The sequence below is a fragment of the Pleurodeles waltl genome, chromosome 3_1, assembly GCF_031143425.1.
Source record: "Pleurodeles waltl isolate 20211129_DDA chromosome 3_1, aPleWal1.hap1.20221129, whole genome shotgun sequence".
In the NCBI taxonomy this organism is placed as follows: domain Eukaryota; kingdom Metazoa; phylum Chordata; class Amphibia; order Caudata; family Salamandridae; genus Pleurodeles; species Pleurodeles waltl.
Window position 1 is genome coordinate 1,341,328,603 of NC_090440.1, and position 25,712 is coordinate 1,341,354,314.

At 44.6% G+C, this 25,712-nt stretch overlaps 1 protein-coding gene across 2 annotated transcripts in view; it reads left to right on the plus strand.

Moving 5' to 3' along the window:
• Nucleotides 1–25,712, plus strand: part of KMT2A (lysine methyltransferase 2A) — a 1,244,888-nt gene that overhangs the window by 561,785 nt on the left and 657,391 nt on the right. For both annotated transcript variants that reach the window (XM_069224744.1, XM_069224745.1), the window contains exon 10: nucleotides 23,789–23,902. In XM_069224744.1, coding sequence (XP_069080845.1) covers nucleotides 23,789–23,902 — 114 coding nt within the window. The remainder of the gene's footprint in view (nucleotides 1–23,788; nucleotides 23,903–25,712) is intronic.

Below are 25,712 nucleotides of genomic sequence, written 5' to 3' on the forward strand. Positions count from 1 at the left end.
TTCTGTCCAAAGTGCCATTCTTAATTTCCTCGAACAAACAGCATGAGGTCCGTAACCTCTGTTTGTCACCCTAGCACTGCGAGGAGAATTGTGAGGCTTGCCAATACTTTAATGAAAAATAGACTCTATGCAACAGAAGAGCACGTCGAAGAGAGATGCAGGGGCAGGTGAAAGAACAAGCGACCAACATTTTCTGTATCGCGGACGCCATGTCAGACATGGAGCAGGAGATCCAGAAGGACTCAGCTGCAGAGGAGGAGTCATTCTCCGTACAAGATGTGAACTCCGAAACCGAAGTCACACTGGAGATGCAGGAAGTTCCACCTGGGTCAACAAGCAGTGAGTAAATCACCCCCTGCTCCAACCAAAAACATACCACCTTGGAAGCTAAAACTTTTGAGCCGCGACTGTATTCCAGCCATGACAGGTATCAGAAAACTTTTTCGGACACCCGCCCGTGGGCTTTGCACAGAAACCTCAGCCAAAAATGGTTGCTTCCACTAAGAGTCGAACACCATCCCTCTCAGCACAGAAGCCTTCCACTTCCCATTCGGCTTTGGCTCTTTCGGCACCAAAAAGACCACTTGCCTCTGCTTTGATGACTTAGGCACCGAAACTATCCTCTTCGGAACCGAACGAACTTGAGTCCAAAAAGAGCTTGGAACCGAAATCGCTATCAGAAAAAAAATAATCAGCAGCTCCAATGCAAGCAACCTCAGTTGCATATGCAGCCTAAAACAGGAAGGGTGTTGGTAAAAACTGATATCTCCATTCGCCGCAAGGGTCACCTCTTTCTCCACACATTACATAGGATACTGGAGATGACTTGGACCATTTACACACAGGCACGGATCTCAGGTGCCAATATGATGTTGATAGATACACAGATATAGACGTTGAGGTATAGCCTGCTAGACCGTCACCACCTGATGACACCACTTCTTTCAAGGAAATATGAGGGAGGACTGCAGCTTACTATCAGGTACTCCTGCATAATGACCCTATAGAGGAAGATTTCCTTTTTGAGACACATCATCTCATAAGAATACTCAGTATCTCCCAATGCGTAAAGGTATGCTTAGACATACAGACATTCTCCAAGATCCAGCTAGGGCTCAAGTTATTACTTTGAGGGTAGAGAAGAAATATGAGGCCTCCCCCTCAGACCCTGTGTATATTAAGAGTTTGATCCCAGCAGACTCTGTAGTCTTAACCAATGCTAGGAAAAGAGTCAACTTCCCAATTCGTGAGGGAGTTTTCATAGGCTGCAATACAAAACGGCTTCTAAACCTTCCTCAGCCCAGTCATCCTCCACATACAATAGAGGCCAGACACATACATCCTCACACAGTGGTTTCTTTAGAGGCTCCTTTAAAGGAAACAATGATAGAGATAGAGGCAAAACAACTTCCCCCTCAAGCATCTACCACTCCCTCCAAGCAGTGACTTACTCCAGCTCCCCTTCAAACACTAGCCACCTGTAGGAGGGAGCCTTCAGTTCTTTTATCACAACCGGCAGCACATCACAACAGATCAATGGGTGTTGGATATTATCCAACATTGTTATTGTCTGGAGCTCAGTTCCACATCTCCAAATATTCCACCTCTTACTTACAATCTCTCGCAAGATCACATCACCCTCCTCAAACAGCAGGTTCAATCACTTCTTACAAGACGAGCAATAGAGCTGGTTCCTATTAAGCATCAAAGAACAGGAGTGTATTCCCTTTATTTTCTTATCCCCAAGAAAGATGGTTCCCTAAGACCTATACTGGATCTCAGACCCTTAGATCATTACATACTATCAGAACATTTTCACATGGTCACTCTTCAAGATGTTACCCTGGCTTCAGAAAGGTGATTTCCTATCAGCACTAGATCTAAAAGACACCTACTTTCATATTTGTTTTCACCCAGCTCAACGTAAGTTTCTCAGATCTGTCGTACAAGGCCAGCACTATCAATTCAAAGTGCTGCCAGTCAGGGTCACCACAGCACTTTAGTGTTCACAAAGTGGCTCACAGTGGTAGCAGCCTACCTCCGCAGACAGAAGATTTGGGTCTACCCTTATCTAATTGACTGGCTCATCAAAGCCAGCTCTCACAATCAGTGTCTCAACCATATTCAAACCATAATAGACTTGCTTCACTGGTTAGGGTTCACAATCAATTTTCAGAAATCACGTCTCACCCCACTTCAGATACAGCCCTACCTAGGGGCTGTAATCAATACACAGCATGGCATAGCTTATCCAAATCCAGGAAATAATTCAGAATTTTCAAGTACAAAGTCTTCACTTTCGGCCCAATACATGGGTTCCCGTGAAGCTAACGATGAAACTTCTGGGAATGATGACCTCTTGCATTGCAGTAGTGCCACACCACTGGTCTCGGGCACAGGGTAACTTGAAGGATCTATTGTTTGTAGACAACCGCACCTTTCAGTCTCTGCAATGGTGGAACAAAATCAACCTTTTGAAAGGGTGGCCATTCTGGGGCCCAGTTCCGGAAGCTATTCTCACAACAGGTGCTTCCCAAACGAGATTGGGTGCTTTTTTCCAAAACCTCATTTGGGATCCGACACACAAAATGATGCATCTCAGGTACCTAGATTTCTCATCTAACACTCCAAGTTTTTGTGATGAATCTGGCCAACATAGAAGTGATTCTTATTCATACGGACAACAGGACACCAATGTTCTACCTACAAAGACGGCAGGGGCACTCTTGTTGCAGCTGTCTCACCTTGAAAAGACAATTCAGCATTCGGATTTTCAGCACAGGATCTACCTGCCAGTGGAACACCTTCCGGGTTCACATAACAACAAGGCTGACCTCCTCAGCAGGATGTGGCAAGAAGTCCACAAGTGGGAACTCCACGCCAGAGCACTGAATCATTACTTTCAAAGATGAAGGTTTCCAGATGTAGACCTATTCACAACAAAGGAAACCACAAAATGCCCAAACTTTGCCTCCAGGTACCCACATCCTCAGTCTCCGCGAATGCTCTCTGGATGAACTGGTCAGGAATATTTGCCTTTGCTTTTCCACCTCTTCCCTCTCCTTACGTATGTGTTTCGGAGACTCAGATAAACTTGTCTCAAATTATTTTAGTGGCACCCAGGTGGGCAAGGCAACCATGGTTCACCACTCTACTGGATCTGTCCGTAGTGCCTCAGGAGAAGCGTCCCCTCAGTCAGGACCTTCCCATTCAGAACCAGGGACAAGTCAGAAACCTAAACCCCAGGAGTTGAATCTTGCAATTTGGCTCTAAGTCCTACAATTCGGATATCTGAATCTACCTCAATAATGTATGGACATTCTTAAAGAATCATGCAGACCAACCACAATAGCATGCTATGCGCCAAAGGGGAAATACTTTGTACAATTCTGCATCTCTACAAAGTGGGAACTGGTGTCCAGACAAAATATTATTTTGTATCTTCTACACTTGCAAACCGCAAACTTGGCATATACTTCTATAAGGTTGCATCTAGCACTATTGCTGCATATCTCCAGAACAGACAACGGTCTTCTCTTTTCAGAATCCCGGTCATAAAAGCTTTTATGGAATGGCTTAAAAGAGTGATAACACCAAGATCACCTCCACTGCCTTCCTGGAATCTTAAATATGGTACTCGCTAGGCTTATGGGATCGCGTTTTGAACTATTACATTTTTGTCCATTACAATTTCTTTCATGGAAGGTGGCTTTTCTAGTTGGAATCATTTCATTAGGAGGTGTAAGTGCATTAACATTACAAGAAATATTTTTCCAAATACATTAGACAAAGCGGTTCTTCGTACCAATCCAAAAGTTCTACCAAAAGTCATATCTCTGTTTCATCCCAGTCAAACAATTGAATTGCCAGTTTACTTTTCAGATCCTAAATCTGTTGCAGAAAGAGCCCTCCATGTTAGACATCAAGAGAGCACTTATGGTCTAGGTTGATAGAACTAAAACATTTAGAGAGACAAAACAACTATTTGTTGCTTTCTCTCCACTTCATGAAGGCAACCCTGTTAATAAATTAGGTATAGCAAGATGGATTGTAAAATGTATACAACCGTTTTATACAAAAGCTAGGAGACCCCTACCTTTTGCCCCTAGAGCACACTCGACATGTAAAAAAGGTGCATCTATGGCTTTTCTGGTAACATACCCATAGCTGACATCTGCAAGCCATCTACATGGTAGCACCTCACACATTCACTGCTGCATGGATGTTTTAGCACGCCAACAAGCGACTGTAGGTGAGGCAGTGCTACGTACTCTTTTCAAAACACTGCAACACCCCCATGTTAGCCACCGCTTATGGGGAGTTACTGCTTTATAATCTTTGCTGAGCATGTTTTTCTGCAGCCATACATGCCAGATTCACATGCTCCCACCCATCTCCCTGGACACCTGTGGTACTTGCAGTAATCTAATCTTAGTTTTACAGGCATGGACAGCATATATTGCACATATTTACTGTACACTCCATCCACAACCGCCTGCAGGAAAACAACCTGAAAATGGAGTCCATGACAATGCGCATTACCAGCAAGGGGAGGAGTCACTACACCTCGTGACTTGAAAGACGTCTTCAAACAAAAACAACTTGTAACCTTCTGGATCCCAACTAGTAGGGCTGCAGCATATTGTGCCACCTAAGGGACCCCTCACCTAACACATGCATACTGCCATTGCAGATTGTGTGTGTTAGTGGAGAGAAAAAGGCAAAGTCGACATGGCATCCCCCTCTGGGTGCCATGCACACAAAACACTGCCTGTGGCATAGGTAAATCACCGCTCTAGCAAGCCTTAAAGCCCTAAGGCAGGGTGCACTATACCACAGGTAAGGGCATAGTGGCATGAGCAATATGCCCCTACAGTGTCTAAGTCAACATTGTAAGTACAGAGTGGCCATATTAAGTATACACGGAATATTGTGAGGTTTGGTATTAAACTTATCAGAATAATAAACCCACACTGATGTCAGTGTTGGATTTATAAAACGATGCACACAGAGGGCATCTTAGAGATGCCCCTTGTATTTTACCCAATCTTCTAGTGTAGAACTAACTGGTCTGTGCCAGCCTGCCACTGAGAGACGGGTTTCTGACCCCGTGGGATAAGTGTCTTTGTGCTCTCTGAGGCCAGAAACAAAGCCTGCACTGAGTAGAGGTGCTTCACACCTCCACCTTGCAGGAAATGTAACACCTAGCGGTGAGCCTCAGAGGCTCAGGCCTTGTGTTACAATGCCCCAGGGTACTCCAGCTAGTGGAGGTGCCCAGCACCCCGGACAAAACCCCAAATTTTGGTGGCAAGTCCAGAGGGATAGTTAGGAAAAACAAGGAGGAGTCACCACCTCAGCCAGGACAACCCCTAAGGTGTCCAGAGCTGAAGTGACCCCCTCCTTGCAAAATCCTCCATCTTGGTTTGGATGATCAGGGCCAATAGGGACATAAATGTGCTCCCCTCCCCAAAGGGATTGAGCATAAGGAGGGTGTAGCCACCCTCAAGGACAGTAGCCATTGGCTACTGTCCTCTGACCCCTAAAACACCCCTAAATCTTGTATTTAAGGGCTCCCTAAACCTAGCTAGTCAGATTCCTGACGACCTCACAAGAAGGACTGCTTAGCCGAAACTTCAACAGAGAAGGAAAGGAGACAACTGACTTGGCCCCAGCCCTACCTGCCTATCTCCTGCTTCAAAGAACCTGTCGAAGAAAAAGGATGCGTCCTGCAGGACCAGCGACTTCTGAAAAACCTCCAGGGAACTAGAACTCCTGTGGGCAGCGCCCCTGTCCTCTTATGAAGGACTCCCACCTCACTCCAGAAGCGTGAGTTCTAACCATTCTTCACCAGACGCCGGCTGCCCAAGTCTAGGTGGCCCAACGGACCAGAGAGGACCCCCAGGCGACAGTGACGAAGTGCCACCCAGGGTTGACCTCTCCACCCCTCCACGACGACACCTGCAGAGGGAATCCCGAGGACCCCCATGACCGCGACTGCCCTGGACGAAGATATCTGTCGCCTGGAGAAGCACTGCACCCGCAGCCCCCAGGCCTGAGAGAAACCGACCACCGGTGCAGCAACGACCATCAGGCGGCCCTTGCCCAGTCAGTTACTTGCCAGAGAAGCCTCCCTTTGCCCTGCCTGCAGCGCCTAAGTGACCCCCGGGTCCCTCCATCGAGTTCCATTGGGGTCCCCCGGGTCCCTCCACGACGACACCTGCAGAGGGAATCCCGAGGACCCCCATGACCGCGACTGCCCTGGACGAAGATATCTGTCGCCTGGAGAAGCACTGCACCCGCAGCCCCCAGGCCTGAGAGAAACCGACCACCGGTGCAGCAACGACCATCAGGCGGCCCTTGCCCAGTCAGTTACTTGCCAGAGAAGCCTCCCTTTGCCCTGCCTGCAGCGCCTAAGTGACCCCCGGGTCCCTCCATCGAGTTCCATTGGTAACTCGATGCCCTGTTTGCACACTGCACCCGGCTGCCCCTGTGCTGCTGAGGGTGTGTTTTTTTTAATTTTATTTTTTGCCTACATGGGGCCCCTCCAGTGCTCCTTCAAACCCTTCTGGTCTGCCCTCTGACAACACGGTACTTACCTGCAAGCAGACTGGAACTGGAGTACTCCCGTCTCCATTTGCGCCCACATTATTTTGGCTCCTGTTTGACCTCTGCACCTAACCGGCCCGTGTTGCTGGTGCTGGGTGTTTGGGGTTACCTTAAACCACCAACGGTGGGCTACCTATGCCCACCGGGGACTGAAGCCGGAAGTTCGTTACTTACCTCAAAAACTGTACTTTACTTACCTCCCCCAGGAACTGTTGAAAATTGCATTGTCTGCTTTTAAAATAGCTTTTTGCCATTTTAAGAAAAACTGTGTACATTGTTGATTCCATTCAAAGTTCTGAGTATTAATATGCAAAGTACCTTTCATTTAATGTACTTACCTGCTAAATGAATCTTGTGGTTCTAGAAATAAGTTAACTAAATATTTTTCTATATAAAAACCTATTGTCTGGAGTTAAGTCATTGAGAGTGTGTTTTCACTTACTGCTTGTGTGTGTACAACAAATGCTTAACACTACCCTCTGATAACCGTAACTGTTTGACCACACTACCACAAATAGAGCATTAGTATTATCTGTTATTGTCTCTGTCAAGCCTCTTGCTATAGTATATACAGAGCCAGCTTCCTACGGATGCTTACTGAGTAACATTTTGTGTATTTATATCTATATCTATATATATAGATATTCACTGAAAAAACGGTTACTGGGACATTATAGTTAAGTTCTGAATTTACTCATACAAAACCATTTAAATTCAGCAGTTAGAGTTTTTTCAAGTAACTATAACTCCTGTCCTAAGGTAACTATACCTTAGTTACTTGCGCTCTTGCCATGCACAGTTTTCTTATCAGTAATTTTATTGTAAGTGTTGCAGTGGTAATATCAAAGATGGCGTACAAGATCTCATCAATGATATAATATGTGGAGTAATTAGCTGTGAATGGCGAAGGCTTTCGTTATAGTTACTTTAGGGCACTAATCAGTTACTTGAAAGAACTCCAACTCTGCTATCTAATGTTGGGCCTGGAAGGATACATGTTGTTTTTCTTCAAAAAGTCTTTTTAGTCAGTAGGTATAGTGACTCCTCCTTTTGCTGGTGATGCGCCTGGGCATCAACTCCATTGTTAGAATATTTTCTTCCGCCATCTGGTCCGGTTGGTTGTGTTTTCAGAAGATCCGGGTCAATGCGATTTTCAGGTTCTTCTGTGCGGGATACCTTCCCAGCGTCGGTATTGTTTTCAGATGTGTGAACTCCATTCCTTGCATTTTGGGATGAGAAGAAATCACCTGTCTGATTGACGTCCTCAGACAGAGGCCCTTTGAGCCACAATTTTCTTGTCTTCTAGCAAATGAAGTCCTGATAGAACTAATTCTCTTCTGGTTCTACCCTAAGTGCCACACAGGATTCCTGCTGACCCACCAACAGCAGGTCTGCAACCTCTGTTTGTCCCCATACCATAAAGAGGAGGACTGCAAGGCTTGTCAGTCTTTTTGATCCAAAAAAAACCCATGGGAATCGAAGGGCCCGCTGTCGTGAGATGCAGCAACAGGAGATCGAAGATACACTGGATATTTTCCTATAACAAGATGTCGAGTCTGAGCCAGAAGCAGAGATACATGGTGTCTTGGCAGCTGAGGAGGTGCCCTTTTCAGTCGAAGACTTCGATTTGGATGTTGACACGGTACTTGAGATGCAGTTCTCCCTCTGGCGCAACAAACCTTGAGTACTGACTCCTCTGTACTGTTCAACTAATCAGCACCTCCCACCGAAGCAAAGGCTACCTGGCCACCACTACTGTCAGGCCATGGTCGGTACAGAAAGACTCATTCGGACTCCCCACCGTCGAGCTCGGCACCAAAATTAAAGCTTAAACACTTCATCTTGGCACTGAGCCCACCCATCTTGCTCTTAGGCACCTACAGCTTCGGGATCCTGGTCAGCACCGACCCCACTCTTACTGAAAAAAACATCCGCTGCCTTGTCACCGACTGTTTGCACCTCAAAACAAAAGAGAACTTCCGTGCTAAAGAAAAACGAAAGTTTATGGAAGTGCTCAGCTCTGAAGACGGGTAGAGTCTACCCTCCATAAAATGAAGCAGCATCTTGACACCAAGCAGACACAGCTTCATATTCCGCCACAGACTGGCCATGTCTTGTCAAAAGCTGTTGTTTCAACACTTTAAAAAAGACAGCTTTCTTTTGAGGATGCAATTGATGTTCCTGCTTCTCCTGCCAAACAAAAGAGGATGGGTAAAGGCTCTGCTGCTATACACCCACCCTCCTTTGCCTGCCTCTCTTCCACCACCTTCATCCTCTCCTCCTCATTCCCAGGGGACCCCCTTGACATTACCCATCAGGTTTCCCCCACTCTTTCATGGCGAACAGAGAGCAGGGATACAGCACTTTCCCTGTCTCACAGGAGACACACCCTTGGTCACACTATGACTTGAATTCCTACACTGACACTGATCCATATGTCTACCCTGCCAGACCATCCCCCACAGATATCACTCCTTTTCAGGAGCTTATTGGTATGGTGTCTAATTACCACCAAGTGCCCTTTGATAAAGAACCGATTGAGGATGATTTCCTCTTTGAAACCCTCTCCACCTCCCACAAGGCCACACAGTACCTCCCCATGCTAAAGGGAATGATGAGGGATACAGAGGACATTTTTAAAGATCCTGCCAGGGCATGCATCTTCATACCGTGTGTTTAAAAAAAAAAAAAAAAAAAGCTTCACCCTCCGACCCAATTTTTATTAGAGGTCAGATTCTCCCTGATTCACGGGTGGTTTCCAATGCCAGGGGGAGAGGACACTGTCAAGCTGCTAGCGGTGCTCCACCTTCTGACAAGGAGAGCAAGCTAATCGACACCTCTTGAAAGCAGCTTGCAACCCAAGGTGCCAACCGTTGGTGTATAGCTAACATCCAAGGCCTGCTGCCAGCATATGATCATGCCCACTGGGGCAAGATGGAGGATCACAGGAGGAGGGACTAAGAAATTGTTGGTAAGGGACAGCTTATTTCGAATAACTCCATCTTCTGTGCTCTAGATTCCACTGACAGTCACTAGAGGAATAGAAACCAGTGTCCTTTTGCTTCGGCATGTGTGGCTACACATTTCCGGATTGAAGCCTGAGGTACAACAAACCATTCTTAATGTACCATTTGACAAAGAACATCGCTTTGGTCCACAGGTCAACCAGGTGCTTAGTTTGGTACATTTAAAATGTGAGCCTAACTATAATGTCCCTGTAACCTTTTTTTTTTTTTTTAAGTGAATATATGATATATCACATATCATTTTTGCTTTTGTATCTCTTCATTTGAAAATGGTAAAATGGCCTAATTGTATCTTTTGCTTCCTCTAGTATTTTCCTTGACATCATGATATTGATGTCTTGATATAGCGCATATAGCAATGTCTCCCAAAATGATGTATTTATTTATGTGCTGATTTTTTTAAATTAGTAGTACATGTTGTTTGCACAGTTTTTTTTAATGTGATTTCTGTTGGGAAAGGGAATTTTTATCAATGTGGGCCACTTGGCTTCAGAAGCTTGGGAATTTTGTTAACAATCATGATGAATGGGCCATTATGTATCAAATAATTTATAGTATAATAGAAGTTTGATAATCACAATGGTTGGGCCTCTAAGCACAAAAAGACTTGAAGGATGGATTGATCAATTTGGCCGCTTTTCGGCATGCACAGTATTAATTGTGATGAATGGACTGTTTGACATAAAATGATTATTATATTTGTGCAAATGAATTTAGTAAGCAATTACTTGTTTTTCTTCCTTTGAATTAATTTAATTATGGTCTGAAACCGTAGATCAGTGTGAGCAAATCGACAAGCACGTCTTCTATGTTTATGGCTGTAAACCGATTTTAAGAATTATAGTGCACTTTACTTTTTTTGAGACTGTTACAAAAACTGCAAAGCGAGCTTCTTTATTGAGGATTTGACACTGTGTTTTATATTTTTATATATATATATATCTATTACCTACTGACGGTTGCCAGTAGGTAGTTATAGTTACGACCTAGTTTCCATAGGAAAAGCATTTTTTGTTTTGCAAATACATTGGCACCACAAAACTTAGTCAGTTCAGCTGCTTATTTTAATGTTTCAGGGTGATCCGTCAAGCTGGGGCTGAAAAAAAGAGGGGGGCCCAAAATGCATTTTCCCATAGGGTCTTTAGACACGCCTTCAGCCCGAACCACTGAACGTAATAACACCAAATTTGGCAGGAAGCTAGATCCTGGTGCACAGATTGTACTTTTTGTGATTTGGTGTAAATCCATTCAGTAGTTTTTGAGATATAAAAGGTTACAAATATAGAAATCTAAGGACACTGAGGATCAGTCCCTGTGCTGATATTTTATTGGTTGTCAACATTTCAACAAGTAAAGATTGGCAGCCATTTTGGGACTATGCTTCAACAAGCCCTGGGTGCATTAAGAGCTAAAAATAGGAGGGGCTGCACAGGGCACTATAACTTGTGCCCTAAGGTATCTATAACTGACGCCCTTGCCATGTACTGCTAATTACCCCAGATTTTACAGAACACATGACAACTTTTATAACATCATTGTAGGAAAGTGCCCTCTTTTTTTTTGCATGGTTACCCCCATTTTCTGCCTGTTGTCAGTGTGTTTAACTGTGTTCACTGGGATCCTACTAACCAGGACCCAAGTGATTATGCTCTCTCCCTTTAAACGTGGTTACTTGAACCACATACACCCCACGTTTGTCATACTGGTGCCCCCATGTAAGTCCCTAGTATATGATACCCAGGGCATTCGGATACCAGGGGATCCCCATTGGCTGCAGCATGTATTATGTTACCCATGGAGAGCCCATGCAAAGTGTATCTGCATGCCTGCCATAGCAGCCTGTGTGAAAGGGTGCATGCACCCTTTTCACTACAGGTCAAGGCACCAGGTAAGTCACCCCTATGGTAGGCCCTCCTCGCCCTGAGGGCAGGGTGGAAGTACTTGTGTGTGTGGGCACCCCTGCATGAGCAGAGGTGCCCCTGTGAGCTCCAGCTCCATTTTTTCATGGACTTCGTGAGTGCGGGACGCCATTTTATGTGTTTACTGGACATAAGTCACTAACTATGTCCAGCTACATAATGGTAACTCTGAACCTAGGCATGCTTGGTATCACAAATATCAGATTCATATCCCAATACTGTTGCCAGTATTGAAATTATGGATCCATACACTCTAGGGGCTCCTTAGAGGACCCAAGCATTGCTCCTACCAGCCTTCTGGGGGTTTCCAGGCAGCCGAAGCTGCTGCCACCCCTCAGACAGGTTTCTGCCCTCCTGCTGCTTGATCAGGTCAAGCCCAGGAAGGCAGAACAAAGGATTTCCTTTGGGGAAAGTGGGGGTAACATTCTCTCCCTTTAAAAATAGGTGTTACAAATTGGGGTAGCCTTCGAAGCCACTGGAAAGCTTTGAAGGGCACATTTGTTGCCCTCCGTGCATAAATCAGTCTACACCAGTTCAGGGACCCCCAGTCTCTGCTCTGGGCCAAAACTGGACAATGGAAAGGGGAATGACCACTCCCCTGTCCATCACCACCACAGGGGTGGTGCCCAGAGCTCCTCCAGAGGGTCACTGGGTTCTGCCATTTTGAATTCAAGGTTGGCAGGTGCCTCTGGGAGCATCTGAATGGCCAGGTAAAAGGTGACATCATAGCCCCCTCCTGATACTTGACCAGTTCCGCTTTCAGGGCTATTTAGGGTCTTCCTCTGGGGTGGATCCTCAAATTCAGCTTGCAAGATTCCAGCAGAACTCCTCTGCAGCTGCCAGTCCGACATCTAGCCACTGGAACGGCAAATGGACCCTCCAAGAATTGACAAGCTGTGCATTCTCTAAGGGCGGGAAGGAAGAAGAAATCTTCCTTGGAGTGAAGGAGTCACTCCCCCCCGCATCCACAGGCACCATCTGCAACAACAACCGGCTGTGTGGATGTCCTCTTATCCTGAGTTGTGTGGATCCTGCATCACGGATGGTGATCCGGAGTAGTCCTCTCAGTCCTCTGTCAGCTGTCCATCTTTGGTAGAGATAAGCCCTTGCCTTCCTACGCGGGACAGTACCCCGTGCACTGTGTCTTGTGCAGCTACCAAGGCTTGTTGGTATCTCCTCCAATGTATCTTTAGGCTCCGTGTAGCCCCAGCACTCCTTCCTGCGTTGCACAGCCCTCTGCGTGCTTCTTCTGTGGTGTGGGACCCTTCTCCAGTTGTACTGCATGGGCTCCACTTTGATGCCTGGTTCCTCTTCCAGTGGGTCTCCTGTGGGGCTGGCCTTTTCTTTTGTGCACTCTGCCTTGCTGAGGGTCCCCCCAGAACTCCCCTGTGGGTTTGCTGGTCCCGACAGCTCCACTTTTGCTTCATCGCGACTTCTGCCTTTGCCAAGGCTTGTTGGTGGCTTTTCCACGCCACTGACTGACTGAAATCATCCATCCGGCGGGGGACGTTGACTGCATCCTCAAGGAACTCTTCACGGACTCCAGAGCTGCATTGCTGACCTGCTTTGCCCTACCGTCGACCAACTCCTTGCAACCACAGATGGGTGGGTATTGGCTCCTGCCCTCACTGGACTCTTCTGTGACTTCGTGACTTGGTCTCCTTCTTCCACAGGTCTTTCTCTTAAGGAATCCACCTCAGGTTTCTTGTGTTCTTGTCTGGGTGTTGCATTATCTTCTGTTTTTTTTCTTTTTGGATGATTTGGGGAAAATCCATTAACTTACTCCTTTCTTCCTGGCTGCTGGGGGGCACTGTGGTACCTCTGGGGTTTCCTAGTTCCCCAGCTCCCCTCTACACATCCCACTTAGCTAGTTGGGGGTCCTGCATTCCTGTTCCATTTTTTTTTTAGTATATGGTTTGAGCTTCACCTAGGATCACTGTTATCTATGCTATTTGAACTGTTTTCTAACACTTTCTATGCCCATTTCTGATTACTGGTTTACATATCTAGTGTGTTACCTCCTATTGGAGGGTTGCCTCTCCAGTACTTTTTGGTAATTGTCACTAAAATAAAGTACCTTTATTTTGGTAACACAGTGTTTTCTTTCATGTGTGTAAGTGCTGTGTGACTACAGTGGTATTGCATGATCTTTGCATGTCTCCTAGATAAGCCTTGGCTGCTCATCCACAGCTACCTCTAGAGAGCCTGGCTTCTAGACACTGCCTACACTGCACTAATAGGGGATACCTGGGCCTGGTATAAGGTGTAAGTACCTTAGGTACCCGGCACGCATCAGGCCAGCTTCCTATAATCATTGATAAAATCAATGTAATATTTGTAGTACATTTTTTGAGTAAACAAAACTGTGCATGGCGAGGGTGTGAGTTTTAGTTACCTTAGGGCACAACTTATGGTTACTTTAAATAACTAACTGTGAGGGTTAAATTTCTATGATTTTGTAACTTTAAAAATGTGAGCCTATCTAGAACGTCCCTGTAACCTTTGGTTGTTTAAATGAATATATATATTCGATGGCATGTGTAGCTGCAGATACACATGCTGTGCACTGTTCCTGCAATCTAGTGTTGGGCTCGGAGTGTTACAAGTTGTTTTTCTTCGAAGAAGCCTTTTCGAGTCACTGGACCGAGTGAGTCCTCCCTTTCGGCTCTAACTCTGGGTATTAGGCATTAAAGAGTGGAATGATTAAACCAACCATAATGGAAGAACATGGGTCTCAAACCATTTATAGAATGCAAAGTATGTTGTATTCTGAATTAGGAGTACCATGCAAAAAACTGTTAACATAAGGATTTATGTAATTAAGTGTAATGTAATGTTGCTACAAAAAAGTATGTTGTCTATGTTTACTGTTTGTTGAGCATGGGGGCACTTTAAATTCAAAGAAAAAATGGTGGCCATTGTTTGTAAGGAAGGCTAGTTCCTGGCCGAAATGCATCAATTGGTAGCATGCAGTAAAACTCGTTGATTAAAAAACAAATACCTGGTTGGTGCGGTTCTCTTCTGTGGAGAAGCATTGTGGTGTATTTGGAGGCGGAGGAGCTAACTCAACGAAGATCTGCACACCCCATGAATATGAGCATAGTGGCGTTCAGCGCACTGCAGTGGATATATGTATGTCTGTATATGTATGTTTATTGCAAAGTGGCTCCGTTACATAAATCAGTTCACAGGTTATTTGCAAACCAGACTTTGGATGCTGCTTTTTCTGTGTTAGACTTGCTTATGGGCATGCAGGGTTGGGGCTTTATTAGCCAATTCATAATATGCAAGAGATAATCCAATGGCAAAGGGATTGTTTAGAAGTTGCTTAGATTGGACGCACAGGGCCATAGTGGATAATACAGTTTGATTTTCTTAATGTTATCCTCCTTGAAGATCAAGTTATTTATCTTTGGCAATGCTCCTTTCTCTCAACAATGGCTTGTCTGGAAAGAAAATGGTGTACTTCTGCAGGAGAGAGTGGCTGCAGCTCACTCATGCAACAAGCTAGTGATCGCAATGAGAAACTCTTCAATGTAGCCAATGTCAGACAGCAACTGTGCATTGATTTCAATGGGGTGCATATCAGGAATGTGAGAGCCAGCATTGCCCTCTGTATTCATGCACTCAAAATGCTCAAGAAAATTTTAAAATAGCTTCCGGTCAACACATGTAATACCGTCACCCAGGTCCCCATCAACAGCAGTCTGTGCTGTGGGAACATGCTCTGTTGACATAAGCACCCATCTGACTAGAAGACTTCAGATCAATCACAACTCAGCAGTCAGACTCACACTCTGGATTTCTCCCTGCACCCATCTCACTCCGTACCTCAAAGGACTCTGCTGTCTCCTCATATACAATTGTGTTATTTTCAAACTCCTCACAGATGCAAAGCACTGCACAGTCTGGGCACCACTTGCCCTAAGAACCTCATCAACTTCTACACTTCCATGAGACACCTCCACACAGCCAGCCAGACTTCTAGCCTCACACAGCCCCTGTTTATACAGAGCCGGAGCTTGTGATTGTGGATTTTCCTGCCAGGCTTCCGAAGCCTGGATCAACCTGTCCCTTCATATCAGAGCTGCCTCCTGAGTTCTTGAGTTATGAAAAAAACTGAAGACCTGGCTCCTCACTTAGGCATGGCATAGATGCAGCCTAGGCCGCACCTGCTTATCAGTTCCAGCAGACACTACCTCCCAGTGAGTAGCCCACTCTACTTATACACATAAGATAACCAGATTGAGGTCCCATTTGAGCCTCACATAAGTGTTTGGTAGGGACATATGGGTCAGGCCTTTTAGCAAAAGCATCTTAGCAGGTGAATTGAACAAAGATGGCTAATCAAGAAATCATAAAGAGGCTGAAAAGTCAACAAAATAATATTTAACTTTTGGTATAGAATGGACTTGCTGGTCTAGTGATGGGGGAAAACTAGAGCTTCGGACAATTGAGATTGTAAACATTAGATACGTCGGGAGGAACACTAAACAAATTTCTCTCAGTGTACCACATAGATGTCCTAGGGGCACTGGCAGCTAAATAAGATTAATGACGTCTGGAGGGGGTTTGGAAGCGGTGAACTGTTGCTGCTCAAGCTCCATACACAGAAGGGTTGTAAGTTGTCCAGGCATGGGTGCGGAACTTTGCCCTGCTGTTTGCAACAAAAGGTTGTCCCGAAGAGCTGGCCGAGTCAGAGGTTAGATACTCATGGCCATTAGTTTTGGGTACTACACTGTCCTTGTCCAATCTGGAGCCACTAGGAGGACTAAGTCCTAGTTGTTCCTGATCTTCAGAACGTTGGGCAGGAGAGGTTGAGGTAGGAAGGTGTACAGGAGTCCTGATCCCAATCCAGGCAAAATGTGTCTCCAAGAGAGAACTGGGGACTCCTACCATCAAAATTTCGAACCTTGTAACCCTCAAAGGTTTAGACCCTACATGTTCTATGTGTTGGCAAAAAGATCAATTCAGGGTTCTCCCCATTTTTTAAAGACGCCCTGTGCCACTCCTGAGTGCGGCTGCCATTTGTGTTCTGCTAGCCATCGTTGACTGAGCTTGCTGACATTTAAAGATCTTTCCATATTTTGTAAAGCCATGAAAATGCTCTGACTCAGCCAAATCCATAGATGCAGAACCCATTACCCCACCCTACCCTGCTTTTGCAGTACCACTTGGCGGGGTATTGTCAGTAATAACCTGCACCATCCTCCACTTAATGGACTGGAGGAATGCCTTCAGTTGGAAGTGAATGTGGTATTCCATTTCAGACCAGAGTCCTCATCGCCACCTCTTGCAGATGGCCTCCCTAACCCAGCAGCAGTGCAGCCATTACAACTGTTAGCTCTGAGTGTGTTCGGGAGAGGGCAGTGCTGCTGGCCCTGCTGTAGTCCAGCAGCCCCCACTGCAGATCTTCTAGTCTCCCCTGACACCTGGGTGGAATATGTGAGGTTTTCTTGGTGCTGAGCCCACTAAGACTTCAGTTACCTAGAGCCTGCGTGTGCCACCTGGCATAGTCCACTAACAGAATGTAGGAAGTGAAGAGGCTTCACAGCCAGGACAAGGCTTGAAACATTGGGATGGTAGCCCAGTTATCCTTTTTTCATTGAGGTACAGATAAGGCTCTTAACACTGTGTCCAGGATGGCTCTAATGAAATGTAGCCTCTGTGAAGGAGTCAGGGTTGATTTTGGCATTTCGATAGCTGTGAGGAAAGGTACTTTTTGCAGTACCACTCACACTTTTTGCTGTCACTTTCTGGTAGATTTAGTGCTGGTTTCCTGATTCAGAACACTGGTTTGCTGATATCTAGCACCTAATGTATGTGCTCTGACCCTAAAGTATGTGTGCAATTGGCTATCTTATTGGTATATTAAACTTCCCTATAAGTCCTTAGTATACGCACTCTTTGTTCTTTGTGTAAGTTAAGTGCCACTAGTGGAATGCAGCACTTATTATGCCACCATTAAAGTGACCAGTGAAGACCCAACTAAGCCTGCCACTGCAGTTGTGACTTAGGAGTCACCCCTAAGTATTGTCCTAAGTACCCCTAGGTAGGGAGTGCATGCTATTTAAAAAGTAGTCCATGTACTTAAGTCTTACATGTCGTAGCAGTGAAAAAATCTCCATAGTCATTTTCACTGCGTAAGTGCTGGGTCTCTCATACAAAGGCACTGGGTTCCAGACTGATGGTAAAGTTGGATTTAGAACTACTATTTGGAAAATGCCACTTTGAAAAAGATGGCCTTTTTCTACTTTCCCAGTCCCATATTTTTCTTTCAGGGAGAGTTCCTCACTTCCATAGACACTTCTGGGGTATGCCCAGAGCTCTGACCTAGGGACTGAAGATTCTGGCATCTTGGATTTGGGCATAAAGATGCACTGTGGGATTGTTTCTTAGCAACCCCCAGGAAATGATGTAAGAGTGCATAAAGTTGAGTGTGGGAATTTTACTTCTAGTCTCCCTCACCCACAAGCTCGTGCCAGGCACTAAAGTGAGACCACTGGTTGCCTTCCTTAGAACACTGCTGGACTTGGAAACAAAGGGAGAACTGCACTTGCTGAACCTGCGGACCTCAGAAAGGAAAGCGGCACCAAGAAATAATGCTCCTGCTGAACCAAGACGTGACTTAATAAAAAGAAGGGCTGTTCCTCCTGTCTGCTTTGGTGAGAGACCCCACTCATACCATGGACCAGTGAGTGGACTCCAAGGGTTTGTTGGCTAGCCTCCTGTAACTCAACATGCCTGCACAGTGCCCAGCTGACCAGTAGCCCCTGGACTTGTGCAGGTCTCCATTGATGTAGCCTGTGAGATTGTCCTAGACCCAAAGTCATACTTCCCAGGTTCTGTACATTTTGCTGGTGGTAGTGTGTACTTTCACTATCAGAGTTACAACTTCAACTACTGCTAAGAGTGAAAAGTAGTGCTTCACAACATTTAAAAACTTTTTTGAGTGAAAAGAAGTGATCTATCAAAAATCTTGCAAAAATCATAACTCTGGTTCCTTTCACCTGATTTTTCATTTTGGCATTTAAAGATAAAAACATAGACAATTTGTATAAATTAGAGTGGGATTTTCTTATTGTTATATTTCTTACTTACTTACTGACAGTTGTCATACTGATAATGCTTTCTACTTTTTTCCTGCTCTGTGCCACAACTGTCTGCGACTGAGCTAAGGTTCAAATTAAAGTAACTGAGAAAGGACATGATACAGGATAGTGATACTATTTGGTCTCCCAACTAATAATCCACTTTCTCACAGTGGTAACTCCCAGAGATGTCAACAGGTTGTCGTCTGGAGGTCTTTGGGGTGAGTCCACCTTTAGCAACCAGTCATCAAGTACTGAGGCACAAGAAGACTGATGTTCCCACCCACTTCATATGGACAGGAACGTACACTATCACTTTTGTGAACACCTGAGGGGCACTGGTGAGGCCATAAGGGAGCACAGAGAACAAAGTGCTTGTGGCCTACCTGAAACTGTAGGTAGCACCTGTGAAATGGCAGGAGAAGAAGGTGGAAATTGGCTTCTTGGAAATCTAGTGCCACCATCCAGTTGATTGGACCCAGGACAGACAGAACTTGGGCCAAGGTGAGCATGTTGAAGTTTTCCTTCTTGAGGAAAACTTTCAGGGGCGGAGGTATAAAATAGGACTAAGTCTTCCTCACTCCTGTGGCCCCAGAAATTAGTGGGACTAACAACCAGTCTCAACCTTTGATGCTGATACCTTCTGTATGGCTCCTTTCTCCAGGAGAGTGTGAAACTGTTTGTCGGAGAATGAACAAATGGTCCTTCGGAAACTGTTGAGGTGCAGGTGGCTGCCTTAGGGATGGACAGTAAGAGGAGTGCTTTCCAACATGGACCAGTTTGAAGCACCCGTCAGTCTGATATCGTGCTTTGCCAATCGCGGAGGTAAAAGCCTATCTAGCCTCCAATTGTCTGGGTGACAGGGAGGGTAAACTTTAAGGGGTTTTGCTATGGCTATAACGGTGTGCCAGGGGTCAGGAGATTGGGTAGTTTGTTGGTCCTGGAGGTTTGGATGGTGCCAGCCAATCCCCGACCTCTATCTCAAAAGTACTAAGAGGTCTTTTACTGCAAATTTTGATGTGGCCTTTGCTGCATTTCTCTTTCGAAGCCTCGGAAGGGTAATATTGTTGGGGGGAAAAGCTGTATAGGTGGTTCTGTTGCTTTTGGTTTCCATTCAGTGCTCTAAAGCGGAGTCTGCATTGCCTCCGAAGAGATGTGTGCTTTCATAAGGCATTTAAATGATGGACTGTTGGGTATCACTGGAGAAGCCCGTCAATCTTATCCATGTGTGACACTGAAGCACCACTCATGTACTAGTTGCCCTATTTGGATAGGAGGACCTAGGTCTTACCTAAATTATATACTTTACCATGTCTTGACCTTCCTTAATTGTTTGTTGGAGGTTGGCATGAAGGTCGTATGGAAGCATGGGGAAGATATTGCTCACCATGTCTTACAAAACAGGCATCGACCCTGGAGCGCATGGACACTGGAGTGAGATCAAGACGTACAGTACATGTCAGGGATTCAGCTGCTGGCGGTAACCTACTTAGAGGCCTCCTCGGATCTATGATTCCTTAAGGTGCACGAAAGGGCTCAGAGGGGTGCCAGAAATTCACAATATAGTGTTTTTGAAGGCTTGAATTTAGTGGAGTGCCGCCAGTATCTCTTGGGACTTGGGCTGTATCGAGACTAGTGCAGGAATTAATTCAGAGGAGGCTGACTGTCATATGAGGTACCTGCATTAACGAGATATCTGACAAATGTGATGGGAGGAGGTGGAGCAGTGTTTCACTTCCTGTTTTTTTTTTCTTTTGATTTACCTGAAGATATAGAGTGGTAACAATATTTCTCTTGGAAGTGTCCTAGGGACCAAGAACATGTCTGCTTTCTCAGCTTTGATTGGGATCGAGCCTTCCAACTACAGTCATTGATTTAGAGTTTGGCCTTGCAGTCCTAGATGTCCTTCAGGTTCATTCATGAGCATTTGTCTCATGACTGAGTTAATCAAGGAGCAGAGACACTTGAAACTGACCTTGTGCAGGTGCGTCTCTGACATCTGTTCATGGCAGCCTTCACAATATTTAAAGGACGTTTTTTAAGAGGATACCTGCCCCTTCCACAGTGGAAACATTTCCGAAGGAGAATGTTCTGTCAAGCAACTGAAATTGAGGGAGTGAGCTCTGGATCTGCGTCTGAAAGCACTGACAGAAAGGAGCGGATATTGATGCACAAAAGCGGTGGGTATATTTTGGTACAAATGTCACTTCCAGGGTGGGATGGACCGGACATGGAGCAGCATGACGTGACCTTCTGACGGAGTAGGGAATTGCTGATTAAAAAAAAATCTCCAGATCTAATCTGGTCCCTGAGTGTATTTACAAGGTGAGGCATCTGCAGTTAGAAATATCTATTAGAATAGATGGACTACTCAAGACAACGAGCTGATAAAGCGAGTGATCATTGAAAAACACTTAAACAAAAAAATCTTAGTTAAAAGGGAAGACGGCTCTCATGACTACCCTACTAGGCTCAGACAGTTTAGAGTTCTAGATCTGATAGGACTTGCAGCCGTCTAAATTTACTAGCTGAGACTAACACATAGACTGCTTTTCACAATGGTGCAATGATGGCTTGCTCATGCACTCAAATTAGGCACACGTCAGTTTAGAGAGTATCAGGTTCACTGCTCAGGGGGTGGTGAAGGTGCCAGTATCGGAGGAAAGATTTCCTTAAGCCATCTAGGATGTCTTTAATTCCTTCAATTTATACATTTGAGGTCATCTTGTTTGTATCCTGTTTGAGGATTTATGCTGCAGTATTACATTAAATATAATACAAAGAAAGTTGGAACAAATATAACCTGCTTTTGAAATGAGTTTGGCCTGCATTTGTGAAATAACAGCTTTTCCCCTACTATGAATATGTTATTTTTGGAAATTATTTTCTGGGATTCCTGATCTCAAGTGGGAATATTTTATATTTCCAAGTATACCCTGTCACAGGTAGGTAACTCTCAATCATTATCACCTGTGAATGACGTGATACATTTTCTCCCCCATTAAAAGATTCCTCATGATAGGAGCCAGACAGTCCATGTTTGTCTTGAGGTCTTCATACGCCCCTTACTGTACCAGACTGCATATTTTGTTGTTTAGTAGCTCTTCGGGTTCCTTATGACCAGAAAACTCAATGCTTAAAAGTTCAATGCTGATGACATATATTCATCCCTTGCAATTAAGCTTTTTGGTGTCTTCTGACTAGATGGTGGTATAGTGGATGTCAGAAACTTGCAACCTGGTGCAAACCAGTAGCACCTAATGGGGATAGATGAGTAATGGGTGGAAGACACTAGTCTTGGCAAGAGATGACACAGTTCCACACTTGCAGCCCCAGGTACAGGGTCACTTTTAGGCTAATTTTTAGGGGGCATATATGTTTTTTGATAAGTATCAACATGGAACACCTGGATTAAGAAGTTGGTTTAGGTTTCTTGTATCAAAAGAACAGCTTCAACTGGTATTGTTTTATGACTAGATATCAATGCATGCTAAATTATCAGACAATCAACAGTGAGTGAGCTGATCTCCTATGACCGCTTCCCTTTACTTTCAGCACCCAGTGTGGAAGAGATAGCTCTTAATGTGACCTCTCTGGGTACTCTGCCCATCATTATTTGCATTAAAGATGCTGCAATGAAAATAATGTTCCACATGAATTGGAGCAAGATGCAGCTGAAGCTGGTTTTGATAAGGAATTGTCAGGGGTTAGAGGTACAGAATTATTTTTTCAGAGGGTGAAAGAAAAGCATGAAAGTGTTTTCCCTGGAGCTCTGAAATGCTCAATCACTTGTATAAAATTCTAAAGGGTGCTGCAATTTGAAAGGTTTTTATCTTGTTCTGTTTGGACACTTTTTTAAGTTAGAAGGAAATTGTTTTTTTGTGGTCACTCTGGCATGCCAAATGGTAAGTATTTTAAGGTTATGAATAGATCTAGGTCCTGGCTGTATTAATATTATATTGCGTATTGGTTCCTGCTCTATCTCTGAACATCTGTGTTTGCTTTTAGGCATCTTAATGTGCCCATGAATGGGTGTAATGTAGGCCTACACTGGTGTCAGGCCTGTTGAGGGCTCTGTACAAGGTGTCTTGGATGTACTAGTTGTGCGTACATGTACAACTATCTGATGTATAGTAATCTACAGCTAATTCAAGCTACTGTGTCTTGTATATCAAATAATGCACCACATCTATTATTTTTCATCTGCTCAACATACTAGCTGCATGCTAAGGTGTCTTAAATTTGTTGCTTTCCATAGCATTTTCTGTTAGAGGGATCTACAGTATTCATATCAGTTTGTACTCCTATGATGGTGTCTCAGACGCTGTGGATACTAAAGTGAGCTTTTGCCAAACCTTTTTCAGGCATAGTTTATACAAAAGATTGGCATTAAGGTATCTCAAATGTACTATGTTGCAGGGTGGATTCTTGATGTGTGTCTGCTGCGATATTTATTAAGAAAATGGGTGTCCAACATTACCAGAAATGTAATATTCCAGCAACGTTAAGCTGGCTTTTCCCCAAAATAGTGCTTCTTTAGTAGAAAGCTATAGCCATTCTGAAATTGTATGTTGCAAATGATTAGCCACTTCTTTAGAGAGTTCAGTCTGTGAACTGTCATAAGTGTATGCTTTAGGGGCCACTTTGTAGCAGGCTGGAGTCTAGTTTCAGTGTCCTCTGTATTAAAGTTTCATTTGAGTACATGTTAAGGTGTTCATATATGGTAGAATCAAAGTAATATTGTATATGCTTTAATGGGTTATTCTATGTTTCTCCGACACAATACAATTTGGGCAATACCAAATTGTGATTTCCATTAAACTGTAAAATATGAATCTTCTTAATGGTCTTTAGCCATAGTGTTTACCAGTTAAATGAGCACACTTCAGTATGGACGACTGGCTCTGCAATACTTATCATTTCCTGAGACTTACTGTTCCATCCAGTTTTCCGCAAGCGTATCTAAAGGGTTTTGCTGACAACCAGATGTTTTGTAATTTCATAGCTTCTTGACGGCAATCAAAATATATCTTGTACTTTACAGACCTCCTATGCAAAGAGGTCTTGCTTTGCTCTGCACTCTCCTATTGCTTTGAATAATACTTTGTGACATCACTGCCTTGTCTGTCTTCTTTCTGCTTTGCAGGAGAACTGTGAGGTGGAAAATGTATGGGAAATGGGTGGATTGAGTGTCCTAACTTCTGTGCCTATAACTCCTAGAGTGGTGTGCTTCCTGTGCGCCAGCAGCGGGAAAGTGGAGGTAAGTTTCCTTAATATCAAGTTCCAAGACCAGGGAAGGCGAGTTGCTGTTGTTTGTGATGTAGATACTCTAGTAGTGCTGGTGCTTCATCATTGGGTACATTTTATTGTAAGAACTGAGATTACCTTGCTGTGATTTAGAAAGGTTAAGGAAGGGTTTTTCATTCCAATTGTATATCACAAGGAGCTGGTCTGTGCTTCACGGGTGGCCTTCAAGGTTACAAGCTCCTCAGTTCAGTTATGGTACTCCTTAGCTATTGAAAACTTGAAGAAAATCATGAATTTTTCTAAAACATAATTCTGGGGACAGATGGAGACAAAGTACTGTCACAGGTTTGGTTGCTTGCCTTGAAACCCTTCTCAATATTGATTTGACATCTCATTTCCTTTCATCCTCTTTCAGAAGACTTAGCCCCAGAACATACTTGCTGGGTAGTTTCCAAGAAAGGAATCTCCTTTGCCCTATCGGACACATGCATTACTTTAAATAACCATACTGTGGTCTCTAGGCTATCTATAATCAATGGTGCAATCCACATTCACATGTAGAAATCTGTCTAAAGAATAAAAACCTGTTAATTGGAAGGTCTTTGCAGATTGTAAAGAATTTCCAAAAAGGGGCAATCCAGACATGTAAATTGAACTTTTTATTGAATGTACAGGGAGTGCAGAATTATTAGGCAAATGAGTATTTTGACCACATCATCCTCTTTATGCATGTTGTCTTACTCCAAGCTGTATAGGCTCGAAAGCCTACTACCAATTAAGCATATTAGGTGATGTGCATCTCTGTAATGAGAAGGGGTGTGGTCTAATGACATCAACACCCTATATCAGGTGTGCATAATTATTAGGCAACTTCCTTTCCTTTGGCAAAATGGGTCAAAAGAAGGACTTGACAGGCTCAGAAAAGTCAAAAATAGTGAGATATCTTGCAGAGGGATGCAGCACTCTTAAAATTGCAAAGCTTCTGAAGCGTGATCATCGAACAATCAAGCGTTTCATTCAAAATAGTCAACAGGGTCGCAAGAAGCGTGTGGAAAAACCAAGGCGCAAAATAACTGCCCATGAACTGAGAAAAGTCAAGCGTGCAGCTGCCACGATGCCACTTGCCACCAGTTTGGCCATATTTCAGAGCTGCAACATCACTGGAGTGCCCAAAAGCACAAGGTGTGCAATACTCAGAGACATGGCCAAGGTAAGAAAGGCTGAAAGACGACCACCACTGAACAAGACACACAAGCTGAAACGGCAAGACTGAGCCAAGAAATATCTCAAGACTGATTTTTCTAAGGTTTTATGGACTGATGAAATGAGAGTGAGTCTTGATGGGCCAGATGGATGGGCCCGTGGCTGGATTGGTAAAGGGCAGAGAGCTCCAGTCCGACTCAGACGCCAGCAAGGTGGAGGTGGAGTACTGGTTTGGGCTGGTATCATCAAAGATGAGCTTGTGGGGCCTTTTCGGGTTGAGGATGGAGTCAAGCTCAACTCCCAGTCCTACTGCCAGTTCCTGGAAGACACCTTCTTCAAGCAGTGGTACAGGAAGAAGTCTGCATCCTTCAAGAAAAACATGATTTTCATGCAGGACAATGCTCCATCACACGCGTCCAAGTACTCCACAGCGTGGCTGGCAAGAAAGGGTATAAAAGAAGGAAATCTAATGACATGGCCTCATTGTTCACCTGATCTGAACCCAATTGAGGACCTGTGGTCCATCATCAAATGTGAGATTTACAAGGAGGGAAAACAGTACACCTCTCTGAACAGTGTCTGGGAGGCTGTGGTTGCTGCTGCACGCAATGTTGATGGTG